General features: G+C 40.4%; 2 protein-coding genes across 12 annotated transcripts in view; both read right to left on the bottom strand.

Moving 5' to 3' along the window:
- Nucleotides 1-793, bottom strand: part of Cfap70 (cilia and flagella associated protein 70) — a 59,377-nt gene extending 58,584 nt beyond the window's left edge. For all 7 annotated transcript variants that reach the window (XM_010606838.2, XM_010606857.2, XM_010606872.2 and 4 more), the window contains exon 1: nt 748-793. The gene's annotated coding sequence lies outside the window, so the exon portion shown is untranslated. The remainder of the gene's footprint in view (nt 1-747) is intronic.
- A 6,395-nt stretch (nt 794-7,188) lies between these two features.
- Anxa7 (annexin A7) overlaps nt 7,189-14,667 on the bottom strand; it is a 30,149-nt gene continuing 22,670 nt past the window's right edge. For 2 of the 5 annotated variants that reach the window (XM_010606940.3, XM_033766542.1), the window contains 6 exons: nt 13,292-13,405; nt 12,891-13,061; nt 10,902-11,072; nt 10,749-10,824; nt 9,621-9,733; nt 7,189-9,045 (listed from right to left, as the gene is read on the bottom strand). In XM_010606940.3, coding sequence (XP_010605242.1) covers nt 8,923-9,045; nt 9,621-9,733; nt 10,749-10,824; nt 10,902-11,072; nt 12,891-13,061; nt 13,292-13,405 — 768 coding nt within the window. In that variant the 3' untranslated portion in view covers nt 7,189-8,922. The remainder of the gene's footprint in view (nt 9,046-9,620; nt 9,734-10,748; nt 10,825-10,901; nt 11,073-12,890; nt 13,062-13,291; nt 13,406-14,667) is intronic. The other 3 variants (XM_010606930.3, XM_010606917.3, XM_010606922.3) reach the window with 3 other exon arrangements.

Raw genomic sequence — 14,667 nt, 5'->3', positions numbered from 1 at the left:
CACTTCTCTTGTGAAGATTACCACAAGCTGTTGTGTTTATGAGGCCTGGGGGTTTATTTTATTTTTCGCGGCGCTAGGGATCAATCCAGAGCCTAGTACACGCCAGGCAAGTGCCCTACCAGGTGCAGCCCCAGCATGGGAGATTTAAAAGACCTTTTCTAACTAATAACTTTGTGACTCTGGGCAAACGGCGATGTACTGATGTACCCCAGAGTTTCTTTTTTTTCTTTTTTTTTTGTACCGGGTATCGAACTCGGGCCCTTGCACTTGCGAGACGCGCCCCGGAACCACTGAGCTAAATCACAGGCACAAGTCTTTATTTGCATTTAAGGACCAGGAATACCTGGCCCCAGGCCTTGCCCTACAGACGCGTTTGAGGAGTATCTGAATAATAAAGGCAAGAAATGAGACTAATTTTGGTCAGATCAGGTAGATCTGGCTCTTGCCGCAGCTGACAGCACGCAAGTCTGGTCATTTGCTCGGAAGCAGCAGCAAGGGAAGAGTGCAATTAGAAACAGGTTAGACGAAGGAGGCGACGTGACTGGAGAGGTTTCAGGCAAAGCTCGAAAGTGGGTGTTCGGGCGATCGGGGCTTGGATGGGCGAAAGGGCGGGCGCCTACTGGAATCAGAGTATTGACTTGCACCGATTTTTCAACTTGGCCTGAACTGGGGAAGCAGAAAGTTGGGGTGACAGGGTTTAGTGTGGCCGCATTAGGAAAGAAGAGAGTTTTTGAGTAACTATCTTACCTGTGGCAGCCGCACGCGTTTCCGTAACTGTAGCAACCACTCTCGCGAGAACTTACTTTCTATACTTGCCACAATTTATTTCAAGACTCGCGATATTTTCAGCGCGGAAAGTGGATGTACGTATGCGCTAGCGCCTCAACCTTTCCTACCCTTTGCCGTTTTACCTGCTTCTTGTTACTTAAGCGTTGCAAAAATTTGGGTTAAGTGCACGTTGTTTCACTTTTCCATTTTGCTTTCTAGACTCTTTTATTATACCTCCATAAATAGATGAAGAACCAAAAGGAACTTATTTAAAGTAAAAAGCCTTTAATAAACTGATTGGAAAAGAGATTAAGTGGTGTGCGTTGGGAGGTTAAGGCAGAAGGATTGCTGAAAGTCAGGAGTTTGAGGTTTGCCAGGGCAATGATATAGCGAGGCCTTTCTTTCTTTAAAAACCAACAAAAACTGATCATTTCATTATTATCATCTTTCTATATCCCCAGCCTTTTTTGGGCGGGGGGAACAGGGTCTCGTTAAATTGCCCAACTTGGGCTCGAATTTGAGATCGCGCTGCCTCAGCCTCCCAAAAACCTGCTATTACAGGTCATGTAGGTTTTCCCTTTGAAAAATCACCAGGGTATCATAGTGCACATCTGCAACTCCAGCGCTCAGAGTTGAGACAGGAAGCTCGCTCTGAGTTCAAGGCCAATCTGAACTTCAGAACAAGGCCCTGTCTCAAAAAGCAAAAACAAAAAGGGCAGATAAAAGACTTTTAAAAGTAAGCCTTGCGGGCTGGGGATTTAGCTCAGTGGTTCTGCCGCCTGCCCAAAGAGTTCCGGTATATACCCGGTACCAAAAAAAAAAGTAAGCCTTGCATTGTTGGGGACAGTGCAAAATGATGCCTCTTCTAGGTGCTCAATATTTGTACAATAAACAGACGAGCTACGAGATACTAATGCAAATGTTTAATACAATTGAAATTCAATCTTTAAAGTGTTAGAAAAGCAAAACATAACAATGACCTGGAAACAACCCAAGAGCCTGTAAACTGCAGTATATTCACTTAAAATTAATGAACAGACACATACAACAGGGATGGAATCTTAGCGCTCTCTCTCTCTCTCCATACACATATAATCACACATGATTTTAAATATTTTATATATTAATTACATATTAATTATATATTTTATATGGTATATAATATATTGCACATGACATATATACATATATTTGTGATTTTATTATATGTGTGTGTATATATATATGATTTTTAAATGTTGGAGTGTGAAAACCAGTTTAAGACAATTTCCACTGGCCAAATTAGAGATGATTTCAGCAGCAAAACAATGATAAGAATGTGCTACAACCCACAGAATGAAGTAAGAATATGCAAGGTCACATTGATTGAATACAAAAAAGCTCTTTCAGCAGAATGCCAACCCAGGAGTGCAGAGGGAATGACTGAGAATTACTATTTGGTAATTGTTATGGATGGCACACATGAATCTACTTGTTAAAAAAGTAGGCTTTTTTATTGTGAGAAAAAGAAAAGTTTATTCCAGTGACCAGGGACTAAAATCAGGAAATTCTAGCAGCTAGCAGGGAAAAGGCAAGTTTATCACATCCCTCTGTGGATGGGCTGACACTGGGAGAGAGAGCGATAGCAACAGTTATCTGGGAGAGATTTCATCCGTGAGTGGATGGGCAAACACTAGGAGAAAAATATTAGCAACTAACTGGGAGAGGAGTTAGGCTTATATAGGTATTGAAGGGGCTAAGGAATCTGGGGTGAAAAGTTTATGATTGAGTCCAAGGACGGTCTGCACAATCACTGGACTTCTCAGCACCAGCAGGATTGTAGACTTCATTTTGAATCCATTTGTCCTATTTACTGAGAAGCTGCTGTTGTCTGCTGAAAGCAGCCTGTTGGCTTTGTCCTGTTTAGGCCAGGCATGACCATAATACCATAGGGGAGTCAAGCAAGAGTTAAATGGATGCTAAAGTTGGTGAGTGGAGGTTTGATAAGGTATAGAATATTGGCAAGAGTCTGTAATGCTCCCCCAAGGAATACTTACCAAGTACAGAGGGGAAAGAGTGAAGAAATCAGCACAATCGGGTGATAAAGATTAACATCATCCATGTGGGGAGGAGTCTATTGTGGGCTTCTTGGTGAGATGCAGTGAGACAAAGCATCTTGTTCTATTTTCCAGAATCTAAGATCTCCCCACCTCAGTGCAGGGAGGGGAGGGGAGGTTCTGCATGCTACCCGAGCTCTCCACCACGGAGCTACATCCTCAGCCCAAGGCCTGTGCTCTTTAAAACTGTCAAACACCTGACAGGCTGGTAACTGATCCAGATTAAAGGAGTCTGAAGATTCGCGACAACCAAATATAGCGTGCATTGCTGTGTAGCCCTTGAAATCAGAAAGGAAAAAGAACTTGCGGAGACAGCAGACAAAATATGGATGGGTGCCATGGATGTGATGGCAGTGTGATACCAATGTTGACCTCAAGCAGAAGGTTGTTTACTGTTACACAGAAGTGCCCTTGTTTAAATCAAACACAGCAGTGTCTAAGAGTGATGAGACATCATGTCTGTGGTTTACTTTCTTGACCCTCAAAAGGTCCAGAAAAAGACTGAATATCGCAGGTCACACGCACACCCATATACAGTGAACAAATGCAATAACCTGTTAGTTATTTGGAAATTTGAATAAAGGGGGACGACAGGGTTCCTTACACTGTTTTCCAGTGCTACGCATTTTAATTATTTGAAAATAAATCACTAAAATGCACACATGCGCACAACTCTCCATGGGAAAGAAACTTCTTGCTTAAGCTCGGAGTTACCAGAGCCAAATTTAAAAATCATTTTTATTTACACTAATAAACATGAAAATTATAGAATTAGTGAGCTTTTGTTTTAGTTTTTTGGGGTTGGAGTATTATAGGTAATAAAGCAACATAGTGAGACCTTGTCTCAAAAAAATGCTTGTTGAATTATAATTGATATTCACTCTTCTTCCCCTCAATTTTTAGTGCAGCGAAACTATCCTTCAGAGTCTTGTGTGTGTGGAGTGGAGCCTGGTGGGAAGAGGTGGATCACGGGGGTCAAGACGTGAAAGAGTTTATTTCCTGTCCCTATCTCCTCCATTGCTCTCTGCTTCCTTGCTGCCATGGGGTGAGCAGCTGTCCTCTGCCAGGCCCTTCCACCATGTTGTTTCTTCCTCTGAGCTAACCAACCATGCACAGAATCCCACGAAAACAGCGAGCCAATTAAACCTCTCCTTTAAGTTGCAGGTGTGGAGTATTTTGACTCTGATGGGAAAATGACTGATACAGAAAACTTGTACCAGGGAATTAGAGTCGGTGCTGTTGCTTCACCTGGTCGTATAGTTTAGAAGCCTTTGGAGGTGATTTGAAGGAATGTGTGGAAAGGTTTGCAGACGGCAGCTACAGAAGCTCTATAATGCTATAAGCTGAGCATGATGGGTACTTCTAGTTGCAGCTGTTAAGAATGCAGATCGTAAAGTCCAGGCCCATGAAGTTTTAGATAGGAGCAAGTACATTGATAATTTTTGTTCACAAACTTAATTTATCCTGATTCTGATTGTGAACCAAACTGGTTGGGAACTGAATCAAATTTGCCCATAAGGTTCAATGTAAATAATATTAATCTGTTCTGACCACCACAAACTTGGCTGCAAACTGATTTTGAGGGTTTTTTTTTTTTTTTTTGTATTGGGGATTGAACTCAGGACCTTGCGCTTGAGAGGCAGGTGCAGTCACTGAGCTAAATCTAAATCCAGCCCCGAAAATTGATTTTGGTCAGGAATTGAATCAAATTTTCCTATAAGGTTCAATGTAAATATTAATCCATTCTGAAGCACATGTATTTTTGTTGTTGTTTTGTTTTTTCCCTGTCTCCTTCTTTTTTTTGGTACTGGGGGTTGAACTAGGGTCCTTGCGCTTGCAAGGCAGGCCACCGAACTGCTGAGCTAAATCCCCGGCCCCTGTTGTTTTGTTTTTTGAGACAGGGTCTCACTATGTAGTTGAGACTCACCTGGAACTCACTATGTAGCCCAGGCTGGTCTCGAACTCACAGCAATCCTCCTGTCTCAGCCTCCTGAGTGCTGGGATTATAGGCATGCGCCACCATGCCTGGCCAGACCCATACGCTTGCCCATGGATACAATCTTCTCTACTACCCTTCAAAGTCATGTTCAGTGACAAATTCTGGCCACAGTTTCTTCCAGGCTGAGTTTAAGGTCTAGTATGTGACATCTTCCCAGGCTTTGTCAATGAAGTTGATACAGTGGAGGATGTTGAAATGCTTCTTCCAGAACTCTTTTAGTCAATGATGTCTCTTCAGTGATATTAAAACACTGGGTGAAGAGCACCTTTGTGCACAGCTTCTTGAGTTGCAGATCACTTGCTGCTCCATGGGCTGCGGAAAAGGTATTGTGTCGGTGGGGAGGAACTTGATCTTTATGAAGTCATACTCAGCATCCATATCAACCATCACGGGCTGGGGATTAGCTCAGTGGCATCGTGCCTGCCTTACAAGCCCAGGGTCCTGAGTTCAATCCCCAGTACTGAAAAAAAACAACAAAACAAAACAAAACCCCAAAAACATATTATCCACCAAAGCTAGAGGGTGTACCAGGGCATTATCCATCACAAGAAGGCACCTTTCAGGCAGCTGGCTGTCAGAAAGATATTTCTTAACAGTGGACGCAAACACCTGATGCACCCATTCCATGAACATTGTCTTGTGACTCAAGCTTTTGCATTGGCTCTCTACATGACAGGTAGTCTGGCCTTGTTCACATTCAGTTCTTTGAATGCATGAGGGGTCTGGGAATGGTAAACCAGTAGCAGTTTAATCTTCAGATCAGCACTGGCACAGCAGAAGAGCCAATCTCTCCTTCATGGGCTGAGCCTTGGCAGTGCCTTCTCCTCTTACATGACATAGGTTCTGTTCAGCATCTTCTTCCAGAAGAGCCCTATGACATCATCACTGGACACTTTTTTTTTGTACCAGGGATCGAACTCGGGTCCTTGTGCTTGTGACGCAGGTGCCGGAACCACTGAACTAAATCCCCAGCCCATGGCTGAACACTTATTAAGCAACGTATCCTTCTGCCTGTACGAACAACTGAATTCTTTCTTACAGACTTCTCCAGCTGCCTTATCAGAACTGGAAGTCTCACCGTATCTTACCATATTGTAGATGCCACTTCTCTTGTGGAATTTAACAACCACACTCTACTGGCTTGAACTCATCACTTGTTGCAGTTGCAGAGGGGTTTTCTTGCAGTAAGTCACTGTGCAATTTCCTGCCTTTTTCAAAGATCACAGCTTCAGTAATGCTATCACCTGCCAGCTATTTCTCATTCAACCACACTAACAAAAGTTTTTCCACTTCTTCCAGCACTTGGTTAACATCATTATCCTTTTTGCCACATCAGCTCCCTTGATGGCATATTTATTCTTCAAAATTGTTGCAAGGCTTTTTTTGTTTTTGTACTAGGGATTGAACTCAGGACCTTGTGCTTGGTAGAAACACTGAGCTAAATCCCCAGCTGTTGTGACTTCACCATCTTGTACTCTAAGGCCAGATCAGTCACATGCATACCATACTCACGCTTTTCTATAATTTTCTTTAATACAGTGTTTATTTTCTTTGAAACTTTACCGTTCTTGCTCTGCATTTTCTTAACTTCATTACTGCTCTGTATGTTATCACCTTCACTACTGCTCAGCACTTTCTTTTTTACCATCCTGCTTGCTTTGCATTTTCTTTGGAGCCATGCTGGACTGAATAATATACTGTGTAGTACTATATGTACTAAAAAGCATCACAGGAAGTGTGCACAGGCTTGTCTGCAACCATAATCTCGACTAGAAGGAGCCACTGTGTCAGAATGGGAAAGATGGCTGTAGTCATATTTGTCCCCCAAAGCAGCTTGTGAATAAAAAATTTTGCTGAACCTTCTGTTCATGAACTTACATATTACTGTACTCTATTGGACACTGGACTAGAGTACATGCCTGTTTCATTCCAGCAAAGAATTTGTCTACACTTTGTTCATGTCCTAAACCTTGGTGGGTGTGAGGCTGATTTTAAAGGTACTGGACTAAAGTGGTGGAGGGAATTTCAAGGCAGCCCAACATCCAGGTTGTGGCATGAGTACTGCTGACTCTTTTAGTCAGATCTACAATTAGAATCAGGAGCAAAAAAGCAGAGATAAATACAGTGGTATTTCAGTTCACAAATGATTTTGTTTCCAAACAATTTGATTTGCAAACATAACTGTCTGGCAAAATTTTGTTTGCAAATTCTGCAACAGGTGACAAATGTGACCTCAGTCATCCTTCCCACACAAACACAAACATGACCATTTTTCCCAAAATCATAGAACAAATTAAGTTTGTGAACCAAGGCAGCACTGTAATTTGGAAAATGTGCAGGTTGGCCAGAAAGGAAGCACCTGTAAAGTTAGGGCCAAGGAGTGTGGATGCAGAAAAAAATTAGCATAAAAAAGACAAGTACTTTGCATCAGCACAGTAGGAAAGATGCCTTCAGGTCATCTCAGGAAAAGGCCAGACCTTAGTCCTGACACACTCAAAGGTGTAAAAGTATGGGCTCTTTTAAAGATTTTGCTTGAGAATCCCTGGGAGCCCTGCTCATTCAGGGATGCCTAAGGACATATATCCCAAATTCAGCAATCCAGGAACTGAGAGACCAGTGCAGGTATGGTCCACAGGGCCCAGAGGCTACTGCTATAGCCAGCAGAACACCTTGGTGTCATCCAAGTGGTTCTAATTTTTCAGACATGCAGAATGCAAGAGTTATGGGGTAATTAAGCCTTCTACCCAGATTTCAGAAGGCCTGGAAGACCAGGCGTAAAGGTGTGACAGGGTTGCAGTCCCTGCTAGGAGTCCCTGAGGGTGATACATGAAGCTGAAGGCACAGTGGTGACCTTAGGAAGTTGGAAATGTCAGGAATGTAAAACATCTGAGGAAAACTACAGCAGCCAGTGGAGCCAGCCAGAGGCCACAGGGACGGGGCTGACCACACCCTTTGAAGCTCACATTTTACCACAGCTTGCTTACTGATTCAATTCCTTTGCAATCTTCCCTTCTCCCCTTTTAGAATGAGAATGCTTACCCTGCATGTTAGAAGTATTTAACTTTTTTATTTTTACAGGGCTCACAGCTGAGTTTGCTTTGAGTATCAAATGAGACTTTGGAACTGTGAAGAATTTGGGAACTCAGAGATGGACATGAGCCTTTTGGGAGCAAGAGGCAGAATATTATGGTGGATATCTAAACCATGTCCCAAAAGCCTCATGGATTCAGAGGCAGGGCCCAGTTAGTAGAGCTGTGTCACTGCAGCTATGACATGGAAGAGCGCATTTCTTGTCCCATGTACCTCTTCTCTCCACCTCCTGGCTGCTATGGAGGTGAGCAGCTCTCTTCTGCCATCCCTAGCCCCTTTAAAAATTTTTTTGAGACCGGGTGTTGCTAAACCACTAAGTTGCCCAGGCTAAGCTCAAACTCGCGATCCTTCTGCCTCAGCCTCCTAGGGTGCTGATTTACAGACATGTGTCAGCCTGCACAGCTTTAGCCTGGTTTTCGTATTTTATTTTCAGATAGGATCTCATTAAGTCACTGGGTTGCCCAGGCTGGGGCCAAACTTAATGGTCTTCCTGCCTTGATCTCCCAAAGCACTGGGAGTCCCAAAGCCACTAGGCTGGCAGCACTCCATCATATTTCTGAATTGGCAGTCATGTTCTTAAATCAGCCAGACCAGTATCACTTTTCAAAAATACTATTTCCTCATTTTTAAAACTACACAGAGGTGATGGTTAACCTTTTAACGTAACTGCTCATAATTATACAGAATTAGATCACTAATTTTTATTCAACTTGAAATCCTGATTAGAACCAAAGCAGTGAGAATGAAGCATTACAAATATTGCAAAATTACTACATCATTGTGATATGGCTTTACACTGATTGTATGTATAAGAAAAAATAACATTAGAATTAAGGCAATAACAACATGTGCAAACCAAGCACATTAACCCTGACCGTCCTTAAGTTGTTCCGGTTAGGTGATGGCTGATATTGCTGCATGCAGGTCATGCTGCTTTGAAAGACTTCATCCATTTAAAAAACTTCCCTCCTACTGACCCACAATGGCAAGAAGAAGTCTTCGATAATCTCCACTTGTGTCACTTGCAATCATTGTGCCCAGCGTCTTTTGATACATATGAGTAAATAACTGTTTTATTTGTACAAGGTCGATCTGTGTAAGAAATGACAGGTTGAAGAAAGTGTCAAAATAAAATTTATTATAGTTCTTTAAAAATAAGATATTAATAATCAAAATAGGGAAGGGAGGGAGAAATATCAAATGACTAACATTTTTAAAACCTCCCAAGTTTTCATAAACTAGTATTCTCCATAGACCCCCCCACCTCTCTTGGCAGGGACTCACTATGTAGTTGAGACTGACCTGGAACTCACTATGTAGCCCAGGCTGGTCTCGAACTCACAGTGATCCTCTTGCCTCAGCCTCCCGAGTGGTAGGATTACAGACGTGCGCCACCACGCCCGGCCTTTCATAGACCTTTTCTTCAAGTAAGAGAATCACTTGGTGTTGTCTTCACCCAGGGACAGAGGTATGTTTCAGGGTTGCAGGCCTCTCTCACAGCATGAGGAAAGTAAATTCTGTGCTTTATTCCCCTCTCTTTCATAGTGACAGAGGGCCTTCTTAACATCATTCCCAAGGGTTTTGCAACCAACTAAGATACTTTTAAGAAATGAACATTCAAATTCAAGAAAGACTAGACAAAAAGAGAAAGTGCTGCCTGGGCTCACCTCACTTCGAGAAACCACAATTCTGACCAGGGTGGAATCATCTGTGCCAGCACCTTTCATGGAATAGTAGAGCCGCTCAGCAAAGAAGGCAGGACGGTTCAGGGCACACTGCACTGCAAGTCAAAGAGGCTTCAGACCAGAGTTGGGACATGACAAACCAGCCCACTCCTCCAGCTTTTTTTTAAATGACATCTAGCCTGCTTTTATTCTCTACAGAATCATCTTGGAAATCTGAGAAGAGCTGGAGATGTCTCCCGAACCACTTGATTTTTCTCAGTATCTTTGTTTCTAGCTGCATCAGACAGGCAGCCTTCAATTCTAGAAAATAAATCCTGTTTTTTCTCTATAGATGTACTGACTTAGATTCTTTATATATTCTCCCTTTACAGTGTGAAATTCTGTAGCAAGTATGTCCCCATGGTATTTTACTAAAAGGAACAATAACAAAATGTTGAATTCTATATCATTTGGTTGAAAGATATGAGATATATTCTAACTTAAAAGAAAAACACAAATTTGAGTAAAATTTCCAAATAATGTTAAAAAATCCGACATCTCTTTGAAATTCATTTAACAAAGTATCTTCCTGCAGAAGGTAGAAAAGTACTAGCAGTGCATTATTACTTTAATTACAATTACTACAATATTATTTGCAGTACCAATTGCTAATGCCAATGTGTTAGCATACTAGTATTCTCTGGAGTCCATTAGTGTACATGGGAACAAAATTTCCATTTCATTAGGCATCTGCATGCTCTAATTTCAAAAGGAAAAATGGTCTTATCTGAGTAGTTGAAAGGTATTTTGAGGGCTCGAAATCATGTACTGTGGTGATATCAGAGTTCTTAGAGCTTTCCTATTCATCTTAAGGAGACATCACACTTGATAAATCTTCCTGCACAGTCCTCAGAAAAGGCCTACAGATGAAGGCTAAGTAATTTCCAAACAGCTCTATTTTATCACACTACCAAGAATTCAAGGGAAATTACACATAAAAACATAAGATTAAATCAGCTTCTGCCCAAGCAGATTCCAGACACTCTATTGATTACAATCACTCAATGAGAACAACTATTCAAAGCCCCCAATAATTTAAAAACAAAATAAAAACACAAAAAAGTCTCTTACAGATGGTCTTCAAACCACTTTCAATATAGCCGGAAAACTCACGACTGACGCTGCTTAACAAATCTCGATTAGCCATCTGCAAAGAAAAATTATAGGGTTAAATACTTTCACATCTTAAAATAGACATCACATCTTCAGAAGAGAAGCTCGTACCCTGGAATAAGCCTCTATGGTAGCTTTCAGCTGAGGAAAGCTTCTTGTGGCGAGGATCATGTTAAAACAAGACTCATCGGTCCCAAGTCTCCCCTCACCGGCCTGAAAGAGGCGCTGGGCATCTTCCTGAGCCATCTGGTGGTTCACACTCTGGTTCTCATCACGATTTCCCTGCAAAAGAGGAAGTAGGAATTGGAAGAAGAAGAAGCTCTATTAAGCAACCCCCATCTAGTTACTTGAGGTTTTAAAGAAATAATTTATTAAAGATTATTGCATAACATTTGTCCGGTGTATCTTTCCTTTCCAAAGAAATGGTAACAGCGTAGCTAGTCCTATATTATACTGTCAATTTTGGCTTTATAATATTTGACTATGGTTTAATGAGGTTACATTAAAATGAAGACTTTCAGGGCTTTGAGAATTAAATAAAAGAAAAGGTTTATATAAAAATGTCAACTCAGAGAGCCAGGGATTTAGCTCAGTGGTGCCCAGTCCTGCCTCACAAGCACAAGGTCCTGAGTTCTTTTTGTTTACAAAAAAAAAAAGTCTACTTAGAGATATAAACTATTACCTAAATGACAAAATTATAACTCTCTACTCTCTATTGGCTGGAATTTAAGATTAATAAGAACGTCAATGAGTTCCACTTGTATTCACTGATGAAACCAAAGACATTGGTAACACAGCTTATTTTATGTATATATTTTTGTGGTAATGGGATTTGAACCCAGGACCTGCAACACAGTCAGGCTAGTGCTTTACCACTGAGTTATATCCCTGGGACAACCAAAGACACTGAACACTTGCTTGGTGCCAGGCACTATGCTAGGAGCAGGGATACAGGGAAGACAAGGTCCCTGCTTTCAAGAAATTTAAGTCTAGGGAGGGAAAATATAATATGGTTTCACAAACTTCCTTTCCTTCATCCAAATATAATCATAACGTATATCCTACTTATTACGAACACAAATAAAAATGACCTCAACTGGACATGGTGGTGCATATCTCTAACAGGAGGATTGCATGAGTTCCAGGACATCCTGAACTACACAGTAAGACACTGTCTCAAAATAAAAGGGCAAGCCTGCCCTCTAGAGTCTCAGTGATCCTTTGACGAACAAAATGTGAAGAGTTCTTGAAGGTGGAAAACTGCCTTCTGAAAATACCTGGCACAAGGAATATGGAGAGGTATATTCTACATGGGCAACTGAACCCAAAGATGCTAAGATAACGTTCCCAGACTATTGCCTTTGGGTTCAAACACACAACATTCCCATTTTCCTAGGAAGCTACTCCTCTGCTCACGATCTAGAAAAGGTATGGCTCGTTTTGAGTTTAAAAAAGGTTCATCCCTATCTCAGCCACAGAATCTCAAATTGGATTTGACTGGTCTTTCTTCAAGAAATACATAAAACCTTAAAGAGGTTAATTAAACCTTAAAGAGGTTAATAAAACCTTAAAGAGGGTGTGGTGGAGCACGCCTGTAATCCCAGCACTCGGAAGCTGAGGCAGGAGGATCGCTGTGAGTTCGAGACCAGCCTGGGCTACATAGTGAGTTCCAGGTCAGTCTCAACTAAGTACTGAGACCCTGTCTCCAAAAAAAAAAAGAGGTTAATTTCTTTTTCTTCTGTTTCTTTTAAGATGTGGTCTAGCTATGTAGCTCAGGGTGGCCTTGAACTCACTACATAGCCTAGACTGGCCTCAAACTTGCAGTTATTCTCCTTTCTCTGCCTCTTGAGTGAGGGGATTACAGGTGGGCACCACCACACCAGCTTAAGGGGAAAATTTCTGGTGCCTTACAAAAGCCAGATTTATAGATAAATCCCAGCAGTAACTAACTACAAAAGAAATCTGTACACTGGGTTCTATGCTGTCCCTTTTAAAGATGGCAATATTCCAAGTTGGCTAAATATTAGAAGGAATTAAGAATACTCACTAGCATAAAATAGGTTCCCTCCACTAACACAAAAACGTTCATGCTATACTTGCCTGGCACATGGACACAAGTAAACGTTCAAAATGCCCTGATGTATCTGACCGAATGTCCTTCTCAAGATCTCGTCCAAATTCTGACTGATAACATCTGACAATTTCTCGGATTTCTTGATTTGTTCTGGTGCACAAAATCTCAATCAATACACGTTCCTGAGTTCCTGCTCCCTATATGAAGAAAGACAGAATTATATATAATTATATTTAATTATAAAAATATTTTAAAGTAATTAAATCAATATTCCATCAATATTTGTGTCCTTTAGATCTGATAAGCTCTATATTTCAGATGTAAAATAATATATTGCTTTAAACTTTCCTTGCATATTCAGAATCACCAAATTTGTAGGATTTACATATTAAATAGCATATAATACTTATAATAAATGGCATAGTACCTGCATTGCATTCCGTAAACTCCAGGCATCATAATATGTAGGAGGCATGAAAAGGGCAAGGATAAGTTCTTCCATATTTCCACTCAACTCTGACTTGAGATCTTTGATTAAATCCTGTTTAATTACAAACGCAAGCTAAGTATACAGGCTCTCCAAATTTTGTCCTTTAAATCTTTTAAAGAAAATATGGAAAAATAGAATGGAGTTACTCTATAAAAATTGAATTTCAAACCTGAGTGTGGCATACTAAAAAACTAGTTTGTTAATTCAAGAGAGATAATTGTATTCATTCTCTATATAAACAATTATTACTGCAGTTCTATAAGAGTTACACAGCAAGAGATACATTAAGGAATTCAAACTAACAAAATGATAAACAGATATTAATTTAGTATATCATTCTTGGTTCTATGAGGAAGGCAGAAATAGAAGCCATCATCATCTAACTTGGAAAGAGAAACATAAAAAGAGATAATATTAGCAACCTGTATTCCAGCACCAGAGGAGTCACACAGAAATCAGCACCAGGAAATGTTGAAATAGAAAAAGGTGAAAAGTAGGCTAGAGAGCTCAGAGAAAGCATTTGGTCCAGATCTTGAAGAAAATGTAAAAATTAGCAAAGAGAAAGAAGGAGATTTAAGGCAAGAAGATTAAATACAAACAAGGAACCTCTATTTGCAATTCTAGAATCATCTGCAAAGTGCACATGTATGTATACTATATATGTATATGTATGTATGTGTGTGTGTATATATATATATATATATGTATGTGTGTGTGTATATATATATATGTATATATATGTATGTTATATATATATATATGTTTGTACATATGTATCCAAACTGGTTTTCTTTTAAAAAAACTAATGTTAAGGACTAAGACTCAGAAATTATTTTTAAATTTTAAAGGAGATTATACTCAGCTAAGTTTGAGAATCACTAGGTACAGAAGCTGGAACGAACAAAGCTTGTTCATTGGCACAATAAGATTTTCTTAAAGAGGAAGGTTTTCTTATAAAGTAAAACAAATTTGTAACTAAATCTTGGATTACTTTCTAGGAGAAGCCATTAGAATTTTTTATGCCAGAAGAGGGCACAAATACAGCAACAATATGCAGGACAGGTTATGGTGACAAAAAGGCTACAAATGACAGCTTTTGCTTTTTTGTTTTTCAATCCTGGGGTTGCTCTACCACTGAGCTATACCTCTACCCCTTTAAATTTTTTGAGACAATCTAAGTTGCATAGACTAATCTTGAACTTGCAATCCTGCCTCAGCTTGCCCTGCTTAAATGAGAAAGATTAGGCTATTGGAATATTTAGGTAAGTAAAAAGGCTTGGGCTTTAAAAAAATAAAATGTACAAAAACAACAA

This window comes from Fukomys damarensis, unplaced genomic scaffold (assembly GCF_012274545.1).
Source record: "Fukomys damarensis isolate Sample0158 unplaced genomic scaffold, DMR_v1.0_HiC HiC_scaffold_20, whole genome shotgun sequence".
In the NCBI taxonomy this organism is placed as follows: Eukaryota; Metazoa; Chordata; class Mammalia; order Rodentia; family Bathyergidae; genus Fukomys; species Fukomys damarensis.
The sequence above is the reverse complement of the archived record's forward strand: the minus strand, read 5'-3'. Positions and strand labels throughout refer to the sequence as shown.